General features: G+C 41.5%; 2 protein-coding genes across 2 annotated transcripts in view; one reads left to right on the top strand and one right to left on the bottom strand.

The window, feature by feature from the left end:
• Nucleotides 1–27,937, top strand: part of camk1b (calcium/calmodulin-dependent protein kinase Ib) — a 158,389-nt gene extending 130,452 nt beyond the window's left edge. Inside the window, exons 5-12 of the mRNA XM_067998561.1 lie at nt 7,818–7,956; nt 8,295–8,421; nt 9,908–9,983; nt 10,670–10,782; nt 13,696–13,774; nt 15,662–15,749; nt 16,447–16,585; nt 19,929–27,937. Of these exons, the coding sequence (XP_067854662.1) occupies nt 7,818–7,956; nt 8,295–8,421; nt 9,908–9,983; nt 10,670–10,782; nt 13,696–13,774; nt 15,662–15,749; nt 16,447–16,585; nt 19,929–20,041 (874 nt within the window). The 3' untranslated portion in view covers nt 20,042–27,937. The remainder of the gene's footprint in view (nt 1–7,817; nt 7,957–8,294; nt 8,422–9,907; nt 9,984–10,669; nt 10,783–13,695; nt 13,775–15,661; nt 15,750–16,446; nt 16,586–19,928) is intronic.
• arpc4l (actin related protein 2/3 complex, subunit 4, like) overlaps nt 1–27,972 on the bottom strand; it is a 449,372-nt gene that overhangs the window by 182,328 nt on the left and 239,072 nt on the right. The window lies entirely within an intron of this gene.

Consider the following 27,972-nt stretch of genomic DNA (forward strand, 5'->3'; position numbering starts at 1 on the left):
GTAAGTGAGCTGTTTCAGGAATGAGCTGTTCTGTTTAAAACTGGCAAATCATGAAGACCTTTGCGTCATCGCACTTGAATATCAACTACAATAATTAGCATTTTATAACATCCTTTGCGCAGAAGAACATCTCTCCGCACTTTACAAGAGGGCAAGGAGGACTTCAAACAGGACATGAGAAGGTGGGGGTGGTAAGAACTAGAAGCACAGTTGAGATAAACTTAAGAGTGTTTGAGGGAGGGAGAAAGGTAATGAGGCAAAATGGTTTCAGTAGAGTGTCTCAAAAAGCCTGAAGGAGCAGCCACCCATGATGGAGTGGAGCTAGTGGGGAATGGGTCGTTGGTATTGAAGGAGCAGAGTATATGGCTGGAATGTACAGCTGGAGGGAATCACTCAGGTAGGGTTGGGTGAGAGTGGCTGAATTTGAAGAAGAAAACTAGGATCTTGAGGTTGATGTCCTTGAGGACAAGAAGATTGTGGAGCTTGACAAGGAAATCAGTGTTGGGTGTAAGGGGGCTTTGTGCTGATGATTTTAAGATGCAGAAACCACAAGCTAAACCGAACTTGGGTAATATAGTGCTGCTGGCACAGTGAATCCAGTGTCAGTATAGACTGTTCAGTAGCTCAGCAAATGTTGACTGAGCTGGAATAGACTGCCACAAAATACAATGCAAGCAGATTTAACTGAAGCAGTCGGAATACAAAAGGACAGCTTCCTGATTCAGGAGGGAGTGCAGTGATAAGAAATAGAGGACTAATGGCAAGGCAGGAGGGAAACGACAGTGGTCTGCACCTTTTCTTTAATTATTCAGTTAAAACTTGAGATTTTACGAGTTACCCGTGAACTAATTCTAAAATTCATATAAAATGTTCTTTAAGCTGTTTTCACAAGATAGTTATGGATGTGGAAGTTCAGAACGATCCTAAAGTCCTCTCTTTCAGCACCCAATTATTTCTTCTAAGGTGCCAGGGTTTTCCCCTCCACTACTATACCCGGAAGTCTATTAGGAACATAGGAACAGGAGTAGGCCATTCAGCCTCGCGAGCCTGTTCTGCCATTTAATGAGATCATGGCTGATCTGTGACCTAATTCCATATACCCGCCTTAGCCCCATATCCCTTAATGCCTTTGGTTAACGAAAATCTATCAATCTCAGATTTAAAATCAACAATTGAGCTAGCATTAACTGCTGTTTGCAGAAGAGAGTTCCAAACTTCTGTGTGTAGAAGTGTTTCCTAACTTCACTCTTGAAAGTCCTGGCTCTAACTTTTTTAGGCTATGTCCCCTAGTCCTAGACTCCCCAGCCAGCGGAAATAGTTTCTCTCTCTACCCTATCAGTTCCCCTTAATAACTTGAAAAGTTTGATCAAATCACCTCTTAATCTTCTAAACTCCAGGGATTACAACCCTAGTTTGTGTAATCTCTCTTCGTAATTTAACCCTTGGATTCCAGGTATCATTCTAATGAATCTATGCTGCACTCCCTCAAAGGTCAGTAGATCCATCCAGAGATGCGGTGCCCAGAACTGAACACAGTACTCCAGGTGTGATCTAACCAGGGCTTTGTATAGCTGTAGCATAACTTCTACCTCCTTGTATATTATTTTCTGTACCTGTCCATGACATTTTAATGATCTATGTACATGGACCCCTAAGTATCTTTGGACATCCATTGTGTCAAGCTTTTCACCATTTAGAAAGTACTCTGATCTATCCAAAGTGGATGACCTCACACTTGCCTGCATTGAAATCCATTTGCCACAGTTTTGCACATTCACTTAATCTATTAATATCTCTGTAATTTTATACTTCCATCTACACTGTTTACAATGCTGCCTACCTTTGTGTCATCGGCAAACCTGGATATATGGCTCTCTATCTCGTCATCTAAGTCGTTAATAAATACAGTGAATAGTTGAGGTCCCAACACAGATCCATGTGGGACACCACTAGTCACATCCTGCCAATTTGAGTACATGCCCATTATTCCTACTCTCTGTCTCCTGCTGTTCAGCCAATTTCCTAACCAGGTCAATAATTTGCCCTCAATTCCATGATCTTCAGCTTTAGTTAACAGTCTCTTATAAGGTACTATAGTGAATGCCTTCTGGAAGTCCATATAAACAACATCCATAGACATTCCCCTGTTCACTACTTTAGTCACCTCTTCAAAAAATTCAATCAGGTTCATCAGGTATGACCTACCCTTTACAAATCCATGCTGACTCTCTCTGATCAGCTGAAAATTTTCAAGGGGTTCGGTCACTCTATCCTTAATTATAGACTGTAGAAATTTCCTGACAACAGATGTTAGGTTAACTGGTCTATAATTCCCTGATTTCCCCCTCTCACCTTTCTTAAATAGTGGAGTGACATGTGCAGTTTTCCAATCTAAAGGAACGGTTCCTGAATTGAGAGAACTTTAGAAGATTACAGTTAGGGCATCTGCAATGTTCTCACCTACTTCCTTTAAAACCCTGGGATGGAAACCATCTGGTCCTGGGAATTTGTCAATCTTTAGTGCCATTATTTTCTTCACTACTGTTAATTTGCTTACGTTAATGATGGTGAGTCCCCGTCCCTGATTCAGAGTTAGTTTCCTTGGGGTGTTCCGGCATGCTATCCTCTTCCTCTACTGTAGATACTGAGGCAAAGTAATTATTTAACATGTCCCTATTTTCATTATCACCATTATCATTCCATATGTTGACCACTCATTCTATAAAGAAAAATTTCCTAACATCTGTCCTAATTTCCCTTTTACTAGTTTGAATCTATCTTCCTTTGCCCTACTCTTGCTATTTTACTAAGTAATATTCCAGTTTAGCTGTTAATAGATTGAAATATTTTACTGATGACTGTTGCAGATGGATTTCTACAAAAGTACTGAATTGGTTTCTCTGAACCTGTCCATCCTCTCTGAGGAAGCAACTGCCTATACCTCAGGTGCATCTCCCTGTAGCTTGTTGTTTAGAGTTAGATTATGACTATGGTGAGAACAGAGTTTCTCTGCAAGAACATTCAGATCCTATGCTTTGGATGAGTCATTGAACTGAGATTTTGTCAGCCTGTTCAGGTAGCTGTTAAAAGATCTCTACATTGTTTGAAGAATAGCAGCAAGTTGTCTTAACCAACATTCTTCCCTCAACCAATATCACCAAAAAAAAAGCAGATCAATTGGTCATAGATTTCATTATCAGTTGGGTGTTGCTGGTGCAGATTGGCTGCCAAATTTGTCTACACAACACCAAAAAATCATTGTGTAAAGAACTTTTTAAATTTTGACATGATAAGATGCTACATAAATTGAAGTATTATTTATTATTCATATTATACTGAAATTAATTCTTCACCAAAGTGGAAGGAGTAAGATGTACAATGCTTTCATTTTCATGAGTGGGATTCTCTCCCCAGAACAGAAATACTAGCAAAGTAATTTTAACATTGATATTTTTAGGTGTGCTAAAGTCGGGAAAGGTTCCTTTTTTATTGTAGTGATCCCCCCCCCCCCCCCCCCCCCCCCCCCCGTTATTTTTCTGCTCTTTGAAAGTTCCCAAATCAACAATGGTATGTTAACAGAATGCTAATGTGAACCACAGGAACCCTTCACAGGCTGAAGTGACTTCAGTCACCAGAGGTGAAGTGAAGTTCAGATGTCTTTGTGCAGACAGTATCGGATGTGGAAGTTACTTTTTTTAATTTGTCCTGAATGTGTGGATGATGCTGGCAAGGCCACATTTATTGCCCATCCCTAATTGCCCTGAGGAGGTGGTGGTTGCCCCTCTCCTTAAACCACTGCAGGCCTTGTGGTGATGACACTCCCACAATGGCATTGGATAGAGAAATCCAGGATATTGACCCAACGATAATGAAGGAATGATGCTATATGTCCAAGTCAGGATTGTATGTGACTTGGAGGGAAGCTTGGAGGCGATGGTGTCCCCACAACATTACCACCAAGAAGAGCAATAGTAGCAGAGGTCGCAGGGAAGGGAGGTGCTGTTGAAGTATCCTTGGTGAGTTATTGCATCCTGTAGAGTGTACATACTTCAACCACAGAGCACCAGTGGTGGAGGGCATGGATATTGAGTTCAGTAGCAGGAACACCGATCATGTGAACTGCTCTGTCCTGGATGGTGTGGAGCTTCTTGAATTTTGTGCAGCTGTACGCATCCAGGCGAGTAATGTGTATTCCATCACACTCTTAACTTGAGCCTTATAGATAATGGAGTGGCCTTGAGGGGGTCAGGAAGTGAGCTGCTTATTGCAGAGTACCAAGCCTCTGTCCTGTACGTGTAACCACGTGTTGATATGGTTGGTCCAGTTCAGCTTCTAATCAATGTTGATTCTCGATGTTGATGGTGGAAGACTCAGTAATGGTGAATTGAGCTTTTTTCTGGTTTGTGATGGTCATTAGCTGGCACTTATGTGGCGCAAATGTTACCTGCCACTTGTCAGCCCAAGCCTTGATATTATCTGGGTCCTGCTGAGGGCTGGCATTGTCTGCTTCATTATTGGAGGAGTTGGGAATGGAGCTGAACACTGGAATCATCAGCAATTAACCCCACTCCTGACCTTATGATGGAGCTATTGCTTTGGTCAAGCACAGTGCAGGTGTGTTCACTGGAAACCTATCATCCTGTGCCACCAGTCAATCGTGAGGTTCTACCCTTGCTTCCATGGAGATTCCAAACTGCCTTGCCATCCCATAGGGTGTAAAATGTTTCAGAAGCTGCTGGTCATTTTTGAGACTCTTGAGACAAAACTTGAAAAGTTTCCTTAAAAGTCATAGTAAAATAAATATAAGAAAATTGCAGGAAGCAAAAACAAATGTAGCACAACAAATAGGGGTAATTCCCAACAATATTCTATAGCTGAGACTCTAAATCATAAGATAGGTTTGGGTAAAGATATGTGATCTATTGTCCTACTGCCTGGCATATCCAGAAGTATCAATTTGGGTTTACTTTTTCTGTCTTGTTAAGTATCTTGTATACCCCCTGCCCCCTTAATACCTCCTCTAAGATGTCTCATTTTGAAGTTGAAGACTTCAACTCTACCAACTTATTCCCAGAAACTCTTTGCTGTCCTCTGAATGGCCCCCTTATATCTGTGACCAGAACTGTACGCAGTTCTCGAGATGCAGCCTCTGATGGATTTGAGAATATTACCCAACTTCCTATTTGCTTTGTTTGTTTCATTGTTCAGCCATGGTGAGCAACAGATCAACTAACAATCCTGAGTCTCTTTTAAATTCCCCTTTGCTCTTCTAACACCAGCTTCCTCTTGGCAAGTTTCACCACCAGTGGCTGCTCTTTCTGTGATGTGGAGATGCCGGTGATGGACTGGGGTGGACAAATGTAAGGAGTCTTACAACACCAGGTTATAGTCCAACAACTTTATTTGAAAGGCTTCCTCCTTCGTCAGGTGAGTGAAGGAGGAAGCCTCCAAAAGCTTGTGATTTCAAATAAAGCTGTTTGACTATAACCTGGTGTTGTAAGACTCCTTACATTTGCTCTTTCTGTGACCATTCTCCTTCCCTCTGCAACTGCCTCCCTCTCTGTAGTCAAAAGCTTCCTTAAAAGCCCTTTTCGACCATGCCTTTGTGTCTCCTGCTAACTTTTCTGTTCCCTTCACCCATTTTCCCCATGTCTCTTTAAAATGGTCTGAGGCATCTTTCTTTACATGAGGAGTGCTGTAATGCAAGTTGTGACCTGCAGATGGTGCTATGACTCTACAGGTTGGACTCCCTGACTCTGTCCACTAGGTGGTGCTGTGGTTCTAGGTATCCACTTAATAAGCTGGAACTTGCTGCCACCGTGCGAGGCAAGGCTCTCCACACATCCTGCGGATAAAAAGTATGAATGTACTCCCTGCATAGGCCACGATGTCCATTTGTTGAATTTTGAAATTTTCTCCAGTGGTGCGTCCGAGATCAGCGCAGGCCGTGTGCACGTGTAAAGACTGTGGTAATGCAAGCCCTGCCCACAAGCAGGTAAGTAAATTTAAAGTGACATTCCCTATGTTAGTCTAAATAAAAATTTAACTTAACTTATTGTAAAAATGCAAGGAAATGATTTAATGTACTGAAACATACAGAAGTTAAAAGTTTAAATTTTTTTTTATTTTTCAGTAAATTTTTTTAATGATCAAAAAATATTAAAATAATAATCAGTCCACATTTTTAAAATTAAATTTTTTGTTGTTTTGCCATCATTATAAGTCCCCGCGCTTTTAAAGAGTAGGGTAAGGCTGGTATTTTCAAGCGTACCTTCTCGTGGCATGAGTATCTTCGTTCCAGCTGGACAAATGGGTAAGTTTACGATTGTTTGGTGATTGTATTGATTGTAACATAGGTGGCCCTTTAATTTGGAACTGTCAAAACGCCGTTGAACCAATCGGAGCATGTTCGCGATTTCCGGGTTTTAATGCGCATGTGCGCATTCGTGAACTTGCTCAGATGGATTCGACGGCGGTCAGGATGGACGCCATTACAGAGCGGCGTCCAAGGTAAGTAATTTCTGGGCCAATATTTTCTTCTCTGAGCAGCAGTTTTAGTTTGAAAACCTTTGTGGTTGATTTCCTCTCGCCGCTATGTTTATTGACATTGAAAATAAATGCAGGAGGATTTCCTTTAGTTGGTATTTCCACTGAAATCTTCTTGCGTTTATGTATGAATTTGCTAGAGGAAATCGATTGGAGGAAAACATCCCTACTTAGTATGTAATGATGACTTGTTTTCTCCCTTTGTTCATTTTCAGTAATTCCTTGTCTATCCTGTGCCCTCAAGCTGTGCTGCAACCTTTTCCGCTGCTGAGGATAGGCGAGATCTCTTGTTATGATTCATAAATTCCTGGGTGTCTAGTTATTTGTGTGGATAACAATTTATATTGTCAGATTATCACTAACGATAGTTGGGACTCTCCATGTTACTGGAGCATTCAGCATCCAGTTGTCACTGGTAACGAAACCTAAAGGAACTTGTCACAGTGTTAGAATCCTGCAAGACATGTAATTTATTTCGTTGATGAGGAGCCATGCAGTGATGTACTTGTGTGGCACTATGAATTATTTAAATTTTACTGTCAATAGAAATCGATCCAAATCTGCAAACCACGTTGGGTGTCACTGTTGTAGTTTGAGCTTTTTCAGCAGCCAAGAAAGTGCCACGTGAAGAAAGATTTCAGAGGAACTGTTCTGGGATAGAGCCTACCCAAAAATGTCTCCATGTGTTGATGCCACTTTAAGGTTCCTTTCCTGTGTTGTAATCGCTAGTCTTGTGCTGCATGTCCATTTTATACGTGGCAGTATTGTCACCACGATTTCGGTAAAGCAGAACGGGGGATGTTTGGAATTTTTGAACTGTAAAAGAAAACATAAATTCTTGTCCATTTGAAGCTGGGTTGTGTATGGAGAGAACATTTTGATCTATGTAACACTGGACTGGAGTAGCATTGGTTGCAAGTCTGTCACTGTTGGTGGTAATGGTGGAAGCAGTGTAGCGGTTAAATTAAGAGCATCACACAAGAAGCACATTGGCTTGTGTGTTTATTTTTCCTATAGTGTTCTTGGACAGTACCAATATTCCAAACACATCTAGTGACAACACTTCATGGTGAAGGTAAATCTCTATAGGGTATTACATGAGTTCATTCTGCCTGGGAATTGCTCAACTTATTTGCTGTGATAATCCTAAGCATAGACCTTTTCCTCATCAGTGTGGATAATGGTGTTTCCCAGGTGCCTCATAGCAGTAAATTGAGGTCACATCTTGAATTGTGCCACTATCATTGTGTTTCTTGTTTTGTCTTTCCTAGTGTGTCTGGTGGTGAACTATTTGACAGGATAGTGGACAAGGGCTTCTACACAGAGAAGGATGCCAGCAAGTTGATCCAACAAATCCTGGATGCTGTCATGTATCTTCATGAACTGGGCATTGTACACAGAGACTTGAAGGTATGTGGATGCTGAGGCAGAAAGCTCCAGGCTCCCCACTTTCACCAATTTTACTTTTTCCGTTCAGTGTCTGATTACAGTATGTGTATACATAGCTATACACCACAAACAGCATATGTAGATGCTAGATCCACCTAAAGAACCCATTTCAGGACGTTGCAAAGTGCTTTACAGCCAATGAAGTACTTTTTTGAAGTGTAGTCACTGTTGTAACGTAGGAAACGCAGCTGCCAGTACACACACACTTGCATTTACTGACCTGTGTACGTATCCACAGATAGACTCCTCCATATTAAGTGAATGAAATTAATCTTTTTTTTTTTGCGTTTTACTTCCAGCCTGAGAATCTGCTGTACTACAGTGTCGATGAAGATTCCACAATAATGATTAGTGACTTTGGTCTGTCGAAAATCGAGGGGACCGGGAGTGTGATGTCAACAGCGTGTGGTACACCAGGATACGTGGGTAAGTCCACGCGAATCAGATTGAAAGTGCCTCAGCTTTACTATTGGCTACAGCAACATTACTTTTGCCCAGAGTGGCCAGGAATGAAGAGGTAAAGGGGTGTTTGGAGGGCGGAGGGTGAATAGCAGCAGTAGGGGAGTACTTGGATGGGACGTAGGGTTTGAATAGATTAAAGAGTATTCAGACTGAAATAGAAGTAAGTAGGTAAACAACAGCTGGTATTTATGGACTGATTTAAAAGTTTAAAGGTTCTTTTTTCTCAACCCCTTGCCTTTGGAAGTAAATATGGGGTTAAGAGCATGTGGAATTACGCTTTCAGGCTTCATTTACCAGGATGAAAGCTTTGATAAGATTATGTGGATGGAGCAGACGAGCAGGATTGTTGCCCATCCACATGGAAAAGAATGCAAATCATTCGCCTTGATCTGATGCTCAGACCACGTTGCTGGTTTAAGACACAGCCACGAGTGCATGTGCTCTGTTGATGAAAGCTTTATTCACATCTGTTAAATGCTGTGCAGAAACAAAGAGCAGTGTATGATAGACAGAATCAACACGTAATGCATGTACGCTCACGTAGATTAGCATGTGGTGAGAATGGGGCAACAGAAGGATATCCAGGTGGGCAATTGAGGGAAGGCATGCATGGGAGATTGGGGGGGGGGGAGGGGAGAGTTTCTTCCTTCTGGCAATTTCTACAGCTTGGAAATGTTGCTGAATAAATCGAAAGAGAATTTTATTCGTAATTCAAAGCAGAAACAAATGGAAGCAAACTAAAACACTTCACCAGGGATTGTTGTATGTACAGGCATTAAAACCGTTTGTAATTCAGTGAATTCATCTCTACGTTTAGAAGGTAGCTGGGTCATCGGGGGTTTGGGTCACCCAGTTGCCATGGTTTCCTGGAGCTTGCATGATTGCATTCCGGGGTCGGGGAGGAATTTAACTAAAGCTTTTTTCTAAATTGACCTAAGGTTTATTTTCTCCTTTTTTGCCCCTCCCAGCAGATTGAGTGGCTGTGTGAGGGGTGGTGGGAATGGTGTGTATAAATTGCCCCTTACCGAGGATACGTTTGATGGACCAATTGGTCTTTACCTGTTTTTTGCATGTTTGTATGGATTAAGATGCATTTGCTAAGATATAATTCACTGTTAGAATCGTAGAATGGTACAGCACAGAAGGAGGCCATTCGGCCCATCGTGCCTGTGCCGGCTCTTTTGAAACAGCTATCCAATTAGTCTATTCCCCTGCCCCTTCCCCATAGTCCTGCAGATTTTTCCCCTTCAAGTATTTATTGAAGGACAGATACACACAAGAACAGAACTAATGGCAAAGGAAATGAGCGAGTTGCTTGAATTGGAAATACACTTAGATTTGCACTAGACATGATGTATTGTCATCATGGGTCATTTATACTGGCTGTCTGTCAGAGGAATGATGTGCTGTCTATTCTGCTAACCTGTCATATTTTGATTTCTCTTTGCAGCTCCAGAGGTTTTGGCCCAGAAACCCTACAGTAAAGCAGTTGACTGCTGGTCCATAGGAGTGATCTCCTATATTTTGTAAGTTATGGTCATACTAAGCTGATCTAGAAAAGGGACAAATGGACCAAATAATTCAAATCTGTTAATGGTGACTTGAGATAAGCTAACTCAGCACAGCCTAGGAATTGAATCTTCTTTGAATGCCTTTAACCTAGATTCATATCCAGTCCAGATTAATGGGATGAAAGTCTCCTCTCTTCTGGCTGGAAGAGCCTACTTGAAACAAGTAAGGGCAGTCACAAGTTGGTTCCGAAACTGTGTGGGCCCGTTTTAAAACAAAAACTGTATCCAATTAGCACTAAATTACTAATCTCACGGAGAGAGTATGAGAATGTCTGGTGTGAGAAACTATTGCAGTTGGAGGAGCTTGTCCAAGGTTGAGGCACAGGCGGACTGGAAACATGGTGCTTCACTCTGCAGCTGGCTGCACTGCCACTAGCTGCCTAAAAATAGATGTTTCGTTCGCCAGCATTGACATCTTTTGCCATGAGGAGTGAAAAGACTCATCAAAATTGTCACATTTATTTTAAAATTGTTAATGTTAACTGTTCAACACTGTCAGATAATGTAAAGGTGGAGGGAGGGGCAGCTGCCTACCCAGCAGCCTCCTTCCCAACCATTTTATTACTGTCCTGGTCCTAATAACTGTGTGGGCTTCCTGAAGATTGTTCATTTGATGTTTACTTTTTGTCTCTCTTGTGCAGGTTGTGTGGTTATCCTCCATTTTATGATGAAAATGATGCAAAGCTCTTTGAGCAGATTCTGAAGGCCGAATATGAATTTGATTCTCCCTATTGGGATGATATTTCTGACTCTGGTACGGCTTGATCACTACATTATATTGACGTACAGCAGTTCTCAAATGCACTCATTGGACTTTCTCAGATTGAGGTCACATGCAGGGTAGTAAAATTGTTTGCTCATCATTCTACAGGAGCCTGGCTCTTTTTTTAAATATCTAATCACAGAATGATGCTGCACAGAAGGAGACCTTTCAGCCCATCGTGCCTGTGCCGGCTCTTTGAAAGAGCTATCCAATTAGTCCCACTCCCGTGCTCTTTCCCATAGCCCTGCAAATTTCCCCCCTTCAAGTATTTATTCATTTCGCCGTCGGAAGTTATTACTGAATCTGCTTCCACCACCCTTTCAGGCAGTGCATTCCAGATCATAACAATTTGCTGACTAAATTTTTTATCCTCAGATCATCACTGGATCTTTTGCCAGTTACCATAAATCTGTGTCCTCTGGTTACTGACCCTTTTATGCATATTTAATTTTTCTCCATGTTCTTGCAGATTTCGTCTCTCCCAGCATTCTCCCTGCCGAGAGAATGGTTCAGCAGACGTCTTTTTCCCAAATGTCTGCCTTTTGACATCTCGTTACTAGTGCGTGTGAGCAGGGTGGTGGTGGGTTGACTTGCACTTGGGTTTCTTCTCATGTTGGGACAATCGTGATAAGACATGGGAATTATGTAGAAAAAGTCACATCCTACTACACTGATGCCCCTCAAAATTACTCCCATACTTTTTAAAAAGGAAACAGAAGTAGGAGTGCTTGCCTTTCTTCACAGTATGCTGTGCTACTCCCCAGCTCCGAGCAGGTCCTGTTCCTTGTCGTGAGCTGTGATCCCATCTGAGTCCAGACCCCAACAGTCTTGGAATCACCGAAGGAGGCCATTTGACCTATCGTACCTGTGCTTGCACTAGCTCATCAACTGGAGCTGTCTATTCCAGTCAAATTTCTCTGCCCTTTCCCCATATCCTTTTCTGTTTTTCCTTTTCAAATACTTAACCATCTCCCTTTTAAATGATGTCATAGTTGCCACCTCAATAGCAACTTGTGGTAAAGCATCCCATATTCTAATAACCTCCCAATTTTCACTTTCATTAGTCTAGAGAAAATCCTGTCTTTAAGCTCCTTTGTTACTGATTCGCCAGCTGGTGGAAACAATTTTTTCACTGTTTGTCCTCTCAATATGTTTTGTAATTTTGAAATCCTTTATTAGGTCAACAACAACAACTTGTATTTACGTAGCACCTTTATTGTAGAAAGATTGCCCACTGTGCTTCACAGAGGTGGAATCAGGAAAAAGTGGATCACCCTTGATCTTCTCTGTTCCAGTGGGAAAAGTCCCAATTTATTTTAGATTGTCTTCATAATGATAACTTCTCATTCTGGTGAATCTTCGCTACACCTTTTCCATGGCTCTAATATCCTTACTGTAATGGTGTGCCAAGGACTGCTCGCAGTGTTCCAACTGTGGCCTAGCCAATGTCTAATACAAATTCAACATCACTTCCTTGCATTTATATTCAACAGCCCACTGTATAAAACCCAGAATCCCATTTGCCTTTTTATAGCTTTTGTTTCCTCCACTCCCACCTTTAAAAATCTATCTATCTCCACCACTAGATCTCCCTGTTTCTTCTACTCTTGAGTTTTATTCCTTGGCTTATACTTCCTTTCATAGTTCTTTTTCCCAAAGTGTACACTTACACAATTCTCTGCACTGAACTGCATCTGCTACCTCTCTGCCTCCTCCTGCAATCTCTGCAATTATTCCTCACAGTTTGCTCTCTCCCTTAATTTGCTATCAGCAAACATCAATATCATTCCTCTTGTGTCTATGCCTAACTCGAGGGAGAGCTCAGATGTTCTTTCTGCTATTCACCCAAAAGAAACGAGAATCCAGCATAGATCCCTGGGCACACCACTGCCCACATCCCGTCAACTGGAAAGACATCCGTACTCTCTGCTTTCTATCCCTGAGCCATCCCTCGATGCAGCTACATTCCCTTTAATACGTGTCCCTTAATATTGGTATCCAGTGTTTTTATGTGGTACCTTATCTAACTCTTTCCAAAAATCCATATACACATCCATTGCATTCCCTATATTTATACACACTGATTTCCTCAAAAAATTCAATGAAATTATTCACTTATGACCTGGCATTTGCAAATCCATGCCGACTGTACCAACCACCTTTGTAAGTATTTGTTAATTTCATCCCATAAATTGTGCACTGTAGAAGCTTACCTGAGGTAAGACTAATACCTATAATTTCTTGGCTTATCCCTGCCCCTTTTTTGAACAGGGAGTGTAGCATTTGTCTCCCTCCAGTTCTTTGGTGTAATTCCTGTTTCCAAAGATTTTTGGATAATTATGATTAATGTCTCTGCTATCTCGTCCCCAACTTTCTTTGCTGGGATACATACCATCTGGGCTTGATGTGTCGTAGTCTAGCTGATTCCAGATGTTATCTCCCAGCAGATTCCTGGTCCAGTCCTTTGCCATGAGTTATGGCGATGGTACCAACTAATTCTAGATCCAGCTATCCTTTGCCTCAGTTACTGGAGATGCAGATGCTTAACCTGGAGTGACTCATCCACCAGTTTTTCCCCTCCCTCCTGTGAAGAAGCACCAATCCTCCACTCAGCATCTCCTCCAACAGCGCAACTAGAATCAGATGCTCTTTGGGTGGATTGCAGAAAGAACCTCTGTGCCCTCTCCTTTATAGTGCACTTTTTCTGGTAAAGGCATTGCCTCTATAGTTTAATCCTTAATCTGTACCTTCCAGCTCTGCCATAATCATAGGTCAGACTGCTGAATACCAAACTCTGAGCTTGTTTTTTTGTGGAGAATGCGTAGCTGGGTTATGGATTATGAAAAGCCGTGGATGTCTTATAACTGCTGTTTTCATTAAGGTTTTTATTTGGTTTCACTCCAGCCAAAGATTTTATTCAACATCTGATGGAGAAGGACCCAAATAAACGCTACACCTGTGACCAAGCTTTGCAGCATCCCTGGTAAGATTTAAACTGAGTTGTGTCTCTTCTGTGTGCTGATGGATGGTTGTTAGAACAGGAAAAAAGATGGGAGGGGGTGCTGATTAAACATTGAAAGTGTATGGCAGTAACTGCAAAGTGAAATCAACTATTATGGTGTACCATAGAGCCCAAGGAGATTCTAATGTTCTATAAAGCACCGGTGGAACTGCAGCTTGTTTAGTTTTGGTCACAATACTTCCAATAACAACTTATATTTATATAGCGCCTTTAATGTAGTAAAACGTCGCAAGGCGCATCACAGGAGCGATTTTCAAAACAAAATTTGACACCAAGCCACATAAGCAGGTATTAGGACAGGTGACCAAAAGCTTGGTCAAAGAGTTAGGTTTTAAGAAGCTTCTTAAACGAGGAAAGAGAGGGGCGGAGAGGTTTAGGGAGGGACTTCGAGCTTAGGGCCTAGGCAGCTGAAGGCACGGCCACCAATGGTGGAACGATTAAAATTGGAGATGTGCAAGAGGCAAGAATTGAAGGAGCGCAGAGATCTCAGAGGATTGTAGGGCTGGAGGAGGTTAGAGATAGGGAGGCCATGGAGGGATTTGAAAACAAGGTTGAGAATTTTAAAATCGAGGCATTCCTGGACCGGGAGCCAACGTCGGTCAGTGAGCACAGGGCTGATGGGTGAATGGGACTTGATACGGGCAGCAGAGTTTTGGATGAACTCAAATTTATGGAGGGTGGAAGATTGGAGGCCGGCCAGGAGAGCATTGGAGTAGGCAAGTCTAGAGGTAACGAAAGCACAGATGAGGGTTTCAGCAGCAGATAAGCTGAGGCAGGGGTGGAGATCGGCGATTTTACGGAGGTGGAAGTAGGCGGTCGAACGGATATGTGGTCGGAAGCTCATCTCAGTCAAATAGGATGCCAAGGTTGTGAACAGTCTGGTTCGGCCTCAGACAGTGGCCAGGGAAGAGGGATGGAGTCGGTGACTAGGGAATGTAATTTGTGGTGGGGTCCGAAGACAATGACTTCAGTTTTCCCAATACTTACTTGGAGGAAATGTTGGCTCATCCAGTACTGGATGTCGGACAAGCAGTATGACAAATCAGACAGTGGAGGGGCCGAAGGAGGTGGTGGTGAGGTAGAGCTGGGTGTCGTCGGTGTACATGTGGAACGTGACATTGTGTTTTCAGATGATGTCACCGAGGGGCAGCATGTAGATGAGAAATAAGAGGGGGCCAAGGATAGATACTTGGGGGACTCCAGAGGTAACAGAGCGGGAAGTGAAGCCATTGTTGGTGATTTTCTGGCTACCATTGAATAGATAAGAATGGAACCAGGCAAGCACAGTTCCACCCAGCTGGACGACGGAGGAGAGGCGTTGGAGGAGGATGGTGTGGTCAAATGTGTCAAAGGCTGCAGACAGGTCGAGAAGGATGAGGAGTGATAGTTTACCATTGTCACAGTCACATAAGATATCATTTGTGACTTTGATAAGGGCCGTTTCAGTACTGTGGCAGGGGAAACCTGATTGGAGGGATTCAAACATGGAGTTGCAGGAAAAGATGGGCACAGATTTGGGAGGCGACAACACGTTCAAGGACTTTGGAGAGGAAAGGGAGGTTGGAGATGGGGCGGTAGTTTGCCAGGACAGAGGGGTCAAGGGCGGGCTTTTTGAGGAAGGGAGAGGGCTATAGCAGGAAGGAGATAAAAGTAGTCTAAATGGGTCCTGTGCTTGGGCCCAAATGACTGTGATCTAGATGGACCTTGTTTCTCATTCATTCCCACCTTGTATTCTTGTGTTATATTGCATTGATTGTTGGGCAATAATAATTGTACTCATTTTTTATATACAATACCAGTTTGCATTTTTTTGTTCTTTTATGCTGAATTTTATCTTTTGTCCTGCAGGATTGCAGGTGATACAGCCTTAGATAAGAACATCCATGAGTCTGTCAGTGCCCAAATCAAAAAGAACTTTGCAAAGAGTAAATGGAAGGTAGGTGGCATGTTTAGAGTTTGTGCAGTCTCTTGTTAAATTGCCGTGTTTTCTGCATTTATCTGATGCAGATTTAATCCCTAATGCTTTACATTCAGGGGTCGTGCTGCTAATCACGTAGTCTAACACCAAGTTACAATATTTTGAAAGCTTTGGAATATCTGCTTGACAGCGCAAAGGATATCTCTAGGCCTTTAATTAAAAATGAATGATTTAAAAGAAATGTTTTTTTATTCCCTTCCTTGTTGTGCCATGTGGGTCCACTATCTCAAAAAGAAACTGACAGGAAATCCTTATTGTGCATGACATGACATGACACTCGCTGTGCAGATGTGTAGAAAGGAGCCCTTGTCTTATCGGTGGCCATCCAAAAGCACTAAGAAATTTTAAAATCTTTTACGGGTGGTGTGATATCCAGGAAGGTGTAGTACTACAGTATCTTCATTTTACTGTAGGGGTATTGGTGAAAAGAAGGTCCCTTGTGACATTACTGCAAATAAGAGAAAGCGACATGATTGAGAGCAGAATCCCATCTTTGTGCAATCATTTTATAATTGATCGGAATGTGTATAATTTTTCCTCGCTCTCCCCATAGATCCTCATTGTGTTTATTTTTATGTCTTCCTCTTATCTCTTCCCCCCCCCGCCCCACCGCAATCATTTGTAACTCTCAGATATTTCCGTCCTCTTCCTACAGCAAGCTTTTAATGCCACAGCTGTTATCCGTCACATGAGGAAACTGCATTTGGGCACTAGCCAGGAAGGGTCAGTGCAGAACACACCAACCAGTCCATGCCATGGGACACTGCTGGTACCAGGAGGAGGTTCAAAAATTGGTAAGAATTTGTGACTCTGTTACTGTACATGAAATGTGCTGCAGATTGCACCTATACTCGGGTACACTCCTCCAGCTTAATTAAGTGTTTGGGGGTCACTCTGGGCTTTGAACTTTATGCACCTCCATTGTCTATGCCCTTTTTGTAGTGTAGAATTGCTTTTTGTTTATAGTGTAAAATGGATTCCACTGTGCCTGGATGACAAACCAATCATTCTGCTTGTTGGGTCATTTGAAAATTATGGCCTTTGTTTTCTAGCCACCTGACCTTCTCTGTCAGTGCCTGGCAGCAGTGCCTCCTGATTTATTTTACAATGTTGCTGAAATCAGGGTATGTTGGCAGTGGAAACACTGTAAAGTCAGGTGGGATTAGTCATTCTGTCATCAGACAGTAAAAAGTACTGTTCAAGCAGGACAAGGTGGATTGAGCCAGTTAATGTCTTCCCATTGAAATAAAACTCAACTTCCAGATTTCATTTCAATGGCCTTGGGACTCTGCAGGAGTGCATCCCGGTGTCTGACTTGAGCTAGGGTCAGTTTTGTTCCACTGAAGTGCAAGCACGTTCCTGAAAATCCACAATTATACCAGGATCGTGCCTGCTGCTGGAATGCGCAGAGCCAGTGGGACATCACCTTCTTTGAATGGCCATGGTAGGTGTCCACAACAGGCGCTTCTCAGATGCCTGTCTTCCTCTCTTGCTGGAAAATTGGCGTGACAACCCCTGCTGCAAAGAGACTGCTTCCGCAGCCCCTTTATAAAGGGATCGTGGTCTGAACCCCCAGATTGGTCCCACTTCTACCTGCGGAGAGACAGTTCGCCCCTTCTCACTGTTAATACTGGCATCCAAAGATGACCCGACCTGCAAGGCTGATATAATGGGGACTCCCAACATAAGTGAGGCCTTGTTCTCCGCCCTCCCCCCCCCCCCCCCCCCCCCCCCCCCAATCCACTGCATCACTGTCCTCTAAGGGGCATAGGCTTCACGTTTTACAAGGCCCTGTGGGAACTCCCAGGGTAGGGTAGCATCCGATGTGTTCAGATTCTGGCCTATTTTCCGGTCCTTCCAAACTTATAACAGGAGAACGGTACAAAAGCGAGGATTTTTGGCCTCTCTCTGTTCAAAGAGCATTGATGATGATCAGTGGTGCAACATATTGCAGTTCAACAAACTGCATTTGTGGTAGGATGCACCTGTGGTTCCACAAATGATGCTCAGCTCTGCCATGCCATGGTAGAGAGGTGTGGAACGGGATTGAGGGAGACTTGAAAGAATCACTAAAGACTGATCATATACACTACCCTATGGCTGGCCATAGGGTAACATAGTTAAAGGCCTGGGACCAGGTTACTCCCTGCCCTCTCGGCATGGCTTGTGATGTGGGAGTAGTTTTGAGCAAGAAAGGGGAGAAGGAACAAACCTCTGATTTTTCTTAATTTTTCAAATATTTGATGACCATAAAAGTGTTCATGGCTTAGATGTTTCCCCCTCCAAGGCAGACATGCTAACCATCATGCAGTTCAGTTGAAGGTGTGTGGGAGATACGAGAACTTAAAGGGGATTTTTAAAATACATATTGAACACTTGATCACCCCAACACCCGTTTTTATTTGAGATTTTTTTTTGTCACCAGCTGTCCCCAGTATTAGAAGTGCTTGTAATAAGAAATTACTGTATTCAATTATATCACCACATCTACTACTACTACTACTACTACAACAACAACTCGCATTTATATAGCGCCTTTAACATAGTACAACGTCCCAAGGCACATCTAAAGAGGAAGTCACAATACGAAGCTCTTTAACCTTGAAACGACACCTGACCTGGGTGGAGTTTAAACTCCCTATTGCTTTTAAGCTTGACAGCAACCAAATTCCCTGCTTCCATGACATGTTATTTTGAAAGTAGTCCTGAAATAAATAACCCTTTAACGATGTAGACCTGCCTATTGTCAAGAACTCCATACAAAGATACGTGTTTTTTTTTTTGGTAAGCTGGGCGTCTGAGAAGCATGGAAACCCAAGTTTAAGAGTCGCTACACAGATATAGAGTGTAAGTACTCTTCCCCAAAGGAACGCATCCTCTATAAGTCGAGAGAGCTTTGTCGCAGATTGGCAAAGCCATAGCTTTGGAATGCCCAAGTATATGGGGGAATACTGTTAGGCTATACAGTTTTAGCTGGTTAAATTCTACCAGCATGGAGCATAGACCATAAGAGATAGGAGCAGGAGTAGGTCATTCGGCCCCTCGAGCCTGCTCCGCCATTTAATGAGATCACGGCTGATCTGATTTTTTTTTTAACCTCAACTCCACTTTCCCGCCCTTTCTCCATATCCATTGACGCCCTTGCTGATCAAAAATGTGTCTAACTCAGCCTTGAATGTATTCAACGACTCAGCCTCCACAGCTTTTTGGGGTAAAGAATTCCAAAGATTCACGACCCTCTGGGAGAAGAAATTCCTCCTAATTTCCGTCTTAAACGGGCGACCCCTTATTCTGAGACTATGCCCCCTAGTTTTAGATTCCCCCATGAGGGGTAACATCCTCTCAGCACCTACCCTATTGAGTTCCCTCAGAATCTTGTATGTTTCAATAAGATCTCCTCTCATTCTTCTAAACTCCAATGAGTATAGACTCAACCTGTTCAATCTTTCCTCATAAGACAACCCTTCCATACCCAGAATCAACCTAGTGAACCTTCTCTGAACTGCCTCCAATGCAAGTATGTCCTTCCTTAAGCATGATGTGGCACTGTTAAGCTTCCTGTTGTTTGTCCATCGAGAGACACCCTTCCTGTTATCTGGAGCTGTGTGAGAAGAATTCAGGTCTCAATGACTGGTCTACCCTTCCAGGTAGCATTAATTAGGCAGGCTGGCTGGCCAAACGTCAACAGTGCCCTGGAATACTGTGACTCTGCCTGGTTCAGATATGGGATTCCCAAATCTGTCAGAGCATTTACTTAGTTCTAAACTTCCATTACCAGGTGTATTATCTTGAAGTCACCTCAACATCAAAGATTCTCTACTTGGTTATTAAGATGTTATAGGTTGTACCAATTCTATTCATGTGATAGTAGAGTCAGCAAAGGGCAGTTTTATCTTTTCAGGGGCTAGGTGTATATAATGCTGTATGGACCAACAATGTGTTTTACATAGATATAGGAATAGGCTTCAATCAGCCTCCATAGGATGAGCAGTTTTTCTAAGGTGGGATAATTGTCCCTTCAAAGCTCCCATGCTGTGTTTTATGATGATGCAATTTGACTCTGGTCAGGTCTAGGTATTTACTGTCTTATTAGGCACTGTCTTTCCTGAAAGTTAAGTGTCCTATTTCTTCTCCAAGGTTCACCCTGTGATGAATGCCCTCTTCCTTCCTCGCCACACTCTGCAGTACAAACGGAACAAAACTTGCTGACCAACCATTCCCACAGCTGCCACTACTCTAACCGGGTCTAAGTTCAAATGGAGACCATCAAGATGCTGATTATTGATGATTTAGCCTGGACTCAGAAGCAGATTTTAAATGCAACAATCATTCCATTCTCAGTACATATTACCTGAGAGTCTTGTGCTTGGGCCCCTTCTGAATGCTCTTAAACTTTCCCGTTTGCCAGAATGTCGAACCAGTAGAACTGCTGCCTGTGATGTGACCAATGCTTCTGGGTGTGAGGGGGTCCTACAGGCGAGCCGATTGTGCAAGTGACATTCGGGAGTGATGAAAAACTGATCACTGCTTGCATTTTAAATTCCAAATCATAAATGAGCGAAAAATTATAGAACAAGTTAGAGGTCAAATCTTTTTGACAGCTGAAAAGCTGGGACAGGAATCTAAATATTTTAAATGTTTTAAATTTTCAACCAAGATATTTTAAAAAGCAAAGAAATAAAAATATCAATAAGAAAGGGCTTGATAAATTTGCTTGCCGAAATTCAGGTGGGCTTGACCCTGCTTTCTCTTTTCTTTATTGGATGATTCCTTGTACAAAAGTCATCCTATAGATTACTGTTGCTGACACTATGAATCCTCTCCCTAATATCTAAAGAGGATTGTCCCAAGTATCATGAAAAGTGCCACACATGTTTGACCTGATATCGAGGCTGTTTTGTGTGTGTATATATATATATGATAAATTCAGTCAAATTGTCTCTTATATCGGGACCAAGGCCTATCCACATTGACACCTGGATTCCTGGGTCACCTGAGTTTGCAGTTTGGTTAATATGGACTGTCACAAATAATCTGTCGGAGTGTTTGAGATCATTGCTTATCTGGATTTTTTGAAAAAATATTTAAACCCAAGTGGTAATTGGATCAAAATTGCCTAGGACCTGCTCGAAACATTTCGTGAACCTCGACTGACAGAGCTAGAATGCTGTCTGATAAATGGATAGCTTTGAACTACAACCTCTGGTCCTCCCACAAAGCAAGGAGTCATTTTAACAGTTACTTAAAATTGTGCTGCTATGGAAATTATTCAGACTTACTTACCAACCAGTGCCATTTGATTAACTCAGTGAATTTTATTCAGTTGAAAGATTTTAGACAGAAAAAAAGTTGCTTTTATTGGGTCTTTTGTACTTTCCTTTTTATGGATCTTCAGTAGATTACACAATATAAGAATGCTGAGAGCTGTTTGGCTGAAACTCTTGTAGCTGAATGTTGGATAAAGTACTAGAATATGTAGGCTGCTGTAGTGTCCCTAGATTTTCATCTATTCCTTATAAAATAGGTGAACTGTGTTTCAACCTCTGCCAATCACCTGGTACTGGATCAAACACAACCAAGAAGACCAATACACTATTAAAAATGGAAAATGCAATTCAGGTCTGTCAGCATTAGAAAGAGAAAAGATAAGTTAACTTTTTGGGCGGGTGCCCTTCATCAGAACAGGTGTTGAGTCCAGTGATGTTTATTCCTTTCTATTTTTAATTATTTGATATTCACTTCCATGAAAAGTAATCCTTTTCTAAAGCTAGATAATTCCTAGCTCTGGAATGTTTTTACTTTATTTAGTATGGTTTTAATTCTAGTCAGTTGATGAAATTGCATGCTTCCAGGTTTGAAATATTAAGAAGGGCTAAGTCATAGTTATGCAGATAAAAATCAGTCTTAACTTCCTCTCCAATTTGTACACACGCACGAAGCAGGATTAGTTTCCTACTCTGTGATTCAAAAGGTCATTCTGTTCAATAGGACCCATTCCAGTGGGATAGACATCTGTAATATGAGGGGTTTTGTTCATGGCCTACTCCAATTTCCCTTACTTATTCAAACACACCACTCCTTAACCTTGCAAAGTCTTTTTCTGAGAGGGGCAGTGCAGTCCTCCTGGATAACCTTTATACAGCTGCCATTAACGCTGCTCTGTGATGTGCTGGATTGGACTTGCATTGTAAGTAAGTGAGCCAGACATGTTCTATGATGGCTCACCATCATGTGACTCAGAGCTGGTGGACCTGAATAGGCTGCTCTCATATTGGCACTGTGACCATCTGCTTAAGTTGCCACTTCTAATACAACTGTAAGTACACTCTGGGTAAAAGGGATCAATACATTTATGTCTGGGACTGTGTGGTTCTTTCAAATCCCAGTGCCAACTCCTACATGTGTAATGCTACTAATTGGGTAAATTGGATTCGCACTACAGCAGAAGAGCTGATGCTTAAGAACCAGGAAAGCCATATCGATGATGGAGGATTCAGTTTTTAATTTGTTTGTGTTCTAAAATCCAGAAGTTTCTCTTTTAAAAAAAAAGTGACAATCACACGCTAGTCACATGGCTGGCCTGGGTCAGCAATCAGCAACACTGCCAGTGTGAGACTCAGTTGCACGTCATCTACTCTGCCAGTCATACATCAGCCTGCCTCAATGATATGCCAGTCACACTGCTGCTTTGTCGCAGTGCTCAGGGGCTAAGAAGGGTAAGGACTCCCATAACTTTTTAAAAAATCTTTTTTATATTTTTTTGTTTAGAGTGAATGAGTTAAACCCGAGAATGCAGTTTTATACATGGGTGTGCTCTAACCTTCCAATTCTCAAATAAGTGAATCTCACATCATTATTGAGAGAGGCTCTTCTCTGCGTTTTACATGGATCATTACTGTACTGATCTAACATTGTAGCTGTTCCAGAGCCATTGACAGCAAACAGTTGATTTTGGAAATGTACATTTTTTAAAAAAAGCTAAGTTTCAGATAAAACAATGAAGTTCTTAAATGTATGCCCAATGCATACTCTCAATGCGTGCTGCCAATGAGCTGAGGGGAAACCTGGGTTTTTAATTTTCTAAGCTTGCAAGGATGTTTCAGAATGTTCGATATCCTAATCATTTAAACAATTAAATATTTTACACCACCTATTTACCTTGTGTCCCTCAACTGGTCAGCAGACAAAGTTCAAATTCAGTTAAGTCCCAGACAATGTTGTGTAGTGCTGGCATGTGATGGAAGGAGGTGTGTAAGTGGAGATTCTGACTATCATAAAGGGTGGCTAAAGGGGAAATCTGAATGTGTGTAGTCTCTAGGGATAGTCAGATTAAATACTAAAATATTTATTTACGAAATTTGGACTATTGGAATTTATATTGTAGTAGTGGTGCCTTTGTAGGGTTCATCTAATTTCCCACCTCCATTAAAAATGGAATTTAAACTGTGTTTGATTTTTGTTCTGTCTAAATAACCGAAATATTGGAGAAAAATGTAAAGTGAGTGTTGAGCTGGAGTAATCTTAAGTTGGCACTGGCCACTAGAATACAGTTGCAAACAGCTCAGGCGTGCATTCAACCTTGTGAATAGAGTGGATACTCTGACATCTTTCAGCACCAGACTTTATTGTAATGGGCCAGTATGGCAAAGGTGACTCTTCCCATTCCTTCTTGTACCGTTATATTTACCTCAGTGTTTGGGGGAGCAGATATGATTCATTATGACCATTATTGGAACAAATGGAGAAGTCACCATGGAGAAGAAATCTGAAATAGGGACAGGGTCATTCTTGGCATGTGCTGCAGTCCACTTACCAATGCTCCAGCACTTTGTATCTTTACTGGAGAATTTATTTTCTCTGATCTTGCCTATATGCTGAGATTTTATTCAAAGATTTCGACTGTGCTTTTAGTCTTGTATAAATGAAATGTACTGGCAGATGCCTGCGGATAAGTGCTGGTACATCCTTTGTCTAGAGATAATTTACAATTTGGTCAACCTGCTGTCAGTCAGCAGAAACTGAGCACTGCAATAGCAACTGGAACATTCTTCCATTGATTGGATGCTAAGCATTGTCACTAGCTGCACCAATTAGTGTAAACCAATATTGTACTGTTAGAAAGTAGTCTTGCAACATTCTGGATTAAAAAACATTCTTCCTGGTTTGTTTAACCACCAAGAACTTGGACATCAGTGTCTGGGGCTCTTGGGGTCTACAATCCCAGCCCTGGCCTTTCCTATTTTCCTTCAATAGATTCCACTCATTGTATTTTAACTGCCTGTTATGTACCTGTAACCCAATGCCTGTTCCTTGAGTGGACTTCTGGGTATGAAATAAGAGTTTAAGATAGTAAGAAACTTCATGATATTTGACTTTGAGGTGTGTTTTAAATTCCATAGAAATGAAAAGAAAAAAACTGGAAATGCTGGGAACCTGAAATTAAAACAAAACATTCTGAAAATGCACAGCAGGTCCACAGCATCTATAATGAGAAAAGGTGGAGTAATGTTTCTGGTGAAGACCCTTCTTCAGAGATCAGTATATGTCTGTAAATATTTTCCACCTGAAATGTTAATCAGTCTTTTCTGTTCACAGATGCTGATGGATCTGATGTGGATTTCCTGTTTTTTTTTGTTATAGCAACTAGCAGTTACTGGGGTTATAAACTGCTATTTCATGTCAAATTTCACCCCAATGTGCCCTACTTTGCTAAACTGCTTTCTAAAGCAATTAGAGTTATGACTTTCTACATTTTGGACCAGTCCATTGAGTTGGATGCCCAGAAATTTCTAAAATATCAACTGGGCAACAAAAGTTTATTTTTTTAAATAGAAACTTATTTTTACTTTTATTAATTCACAGGATGTGGGCATCGCTGGCAAAGCCAACATTTATTGCCCATTCCTAGTTCCCCTGACAAGGTGGTGTTGGGACTTCTTGAGCTGCTGTAGCGGTTTGATACAACTGAGTGGCTTGCTAGGCCACGTCAGACAGCAGATAGTCAGCCACGTTGGTGTGGGTCTGGAGTGAAGTATAGGCCAGACCGGGTAAGGACGGCAGGTTTCATTCCCTAAAGGACATTAGTGAACCAGTTGTGTTTTTATGACAATCTTGTGGTCAGTTTTTACTGCTGCCAACTTTTTATTTCCAGATCTTTTAAAAACTGAATTCAAATTCTCAAACTGCTATGGCAGGATTTGAGCTCCCGTTCTCTGGATTATTAGTCCAGACCTCTGGGATTACTAGTCTGGTTATATAACCACTACACTACTGTGTCCTGACTTAGAAGCTTTGGTTATTAAGATTTTCAATTAACTTTCAGAATTAGCAAAGCAAATATCAGAATTCAAGCCATGCTTTAACAAGAAAATAAGAGAGTGCCCAACAACAGTGATTAGAGTATTTTTCTGTCTATAAAATAAATAAACAGGAGAAAACCATATTAACATGAAATCTAAAGGACTGATTTAATCCTCTTGTGTTTTTGTTCCCTTTTAAGCTGTTTATTAGATTTTATAAGTGATTGGCATTTGGGTTTTCCCAGTGTGTGTGACAGAATACCCCGATGCAGCAAACAGATGAGTTAAATGTTCTTCATGCTCTCTGCATCGTGGAAGCTCCTCTGTACAGATAGTTTGTGTTGTGTCAAGTTGAGTAGAAGTGACGTGTATAACAATATAATTATGTGGAAGGGTTTTGCTGACAATCTATAGTTTGTATGGGGGTCACGTTCCCAGCAGCTTCCTTGCTGACCAGTGTTCCCAGTGACTGTCCTGTCAGCCCCAGTCCATCTCTGCTTGTGAAGCAGCTGTCAGTGCAGTCACTACTTCTTCTTTCTGCCCACTGCTGAGTCTGGTTTAACATGTCCTGTGGTTGTAACAGCTGAAGTCGTATTTGTTTTTTTTTAATCGTATGAACTTGGCAGCTCTTTGCATGATGGGCTCTAATATATTTCAGCAAATTTCCAGGTTTCTATGTTGTTAAAATACTTGAAGGAAGATGCTTGCTAAACATAACTTTTATTTCTTAATTCAAAAAGTACAACAATAGTTTGAAAAATGGATTCATTGCAGCAAGGGCTGAATTTTTAAAAAATTCTTTGCTAATTGATTCCAATCCTACCCCAAAATTTACAGTACATCAGCTTATAAATGGTTATTCTGCTGTCAGTATTGTTTATTATACTAAAGGAACAGGGACTGGATACTCTGCTATTAACTTTCCCTTTGTGGTATAACTGAAAGGGGTAGATGGAGAGGTTGGGAGGAGGCTCGTGTGGAGCATAAATGCTGGCATAGACCATATGAGCTGAATGGCCTGTTTCTGTGCTGTAGACTGTAAGTATCATGCATAGTGGGGTCAGTGCAGCCTGACACCATTACCAACATCTGTCATATATTAAAAATCTTGCACGTACTTCCTGTCTGAAAAACCTTGCTTCCTGTTGTCACATGTTTGTCTACCTTTTGCACATTATAAATTTCCATATCCACATTTATAATGGAAACTGCCTATGTAAACTTGTCGTACTGTAATTAGGCCCTCCCAGAAATGGTGGTGCTGCAGTGCCTCTGTTTTGCATCTCCCAGCTCCTCAGCCTATACCGCAGAGAAACCCTTATGCTCTAACAAACTCCTGTGCTCCCCAAAATGCCTTCAGTTTTGCTATTTAACTATAACTAATATAAAAGAAAAGTATTTAAAAATAAGGACAAATTATCTGACTTTAAAATTGAAACTAAATTATTTCTGAGCATCCTGTTCCAATTATCTCCACCCTCTAACCCCACTTCAACTGAAGACTACATTTGTTTTTGACTTCCTGTGTGCAGTGTCACAGGATTGGTAGTCAATAAAAATACAAAATTCTAATGGGATCTATAGAGCTGTTGTTTCACAAAAGCAAAACTGGATTAAGTAAGTAGAATGAAGTATCTTTCCTGCATTTTCCCCTTGGGTGTCTCATGTTTGTGTAGTGGAGACCTCAATTATGTTAAAATAACTAGCAATAAAAGAATTAAATTTCTTTGTAGTTGACCAGTTTCACGTTTAATGTAGGAACATTCAAGTCAACCCTTACCCTGGTAAACAGCTGTGAACTTCACGCACGACATTTTTACATTGCATCTTATTTAGTTCAGATTGCAGGAAATGCCATCCATGTATCAAATCCCTTAGTCCCAGTGGCAGAAGTATAGACCTGTGTTTTTTTTTGATTTTGTTATTCTTCCACCATTATATAGAAGATAGTCTTAGACGTATAAATGTTAGGAGCTGGCAAACTGGCACTGCTGCTCCGCAAGTTGATCAAGCACGAGTGTAAAAGTTCCCTACAGTTACCCAATGTGTAAGCCTTACTCTAGTAGCACATGCAACTGCAGCAGAATGGAAGTAGGTGATTAGTGAGGTGCCCAGTTCGGTACTAGGGCCATTATTGTTCACATTGTACATAAATGATTTGGAATTTTACTGATGATACAAAACTTAAGGGAGGACAAGAGGCTGCAAAAGACTGAGAACAAGCAGACTAAGTACAAAGGTATCTGTAGAGATTAGGGGATTAGCCTACCAAATGGGAAATATTTGATGTGGCAAATAAATGGGTGATTAAGCACTGGTAATATAAAATGAATGGTAGTAGACCACCAGGGGTATGGTGTATAATGGACTGTACAACAGAGATAAAGAAAACAAACAAAATTTTAGGTGTGGTAAGAGGAAGTATTGTGGGTAATAGTGAGCTTGTATAGAGCTCTGGGAATTGGTATGGTTAGGCATGATATAACCATTACCTCGCTGAATGAACAGCTATATATAAGGTAAAAGCGACTTGCTGCTTGTCAGTGCTACTGTTTTTATTTAATGTTAAGCTTAATCTATTTTTGAAATGAGGGGAGGGGAGGAGAGGTTGTGGTATTTGTGTTGTGTTGTGCAAACATCTTCCCTTGCAAGTGCTTGTGTTGTGGTCTTTCTGCTAATTTTAATGAAGACTGCACCAAATTGTAAGCAGTTCTGAGCTCTGTTGGTATGGATGCAATGCATCGTAGGTAATATTGATTATGCTAATGGAAGCCATTGATTTGTACCTTTTTTGAAATTTGTTATTGACCAATAAAATTGTTTGTCTACCCTCTGTTTGTATCTAAATGCACCTGTGTTGTGAGTCTTTTAACATAAATGAG

This window comes from Heptranchias perlo, chromosome 17 (assembly GCF_035084215.1).
Source record: "Heptranchias perlo isolate sHepPer1 chromosome 17, sHepPer1.hap1, whole genome shotgun sequence".
Classification (NCBI taxonomy): Eukaryota; Metazoa; Chordata; class Chondrichthyes; order Hexanchiformes; family Hexanchidae; genus Heptranchias; species Heptranchias perlo.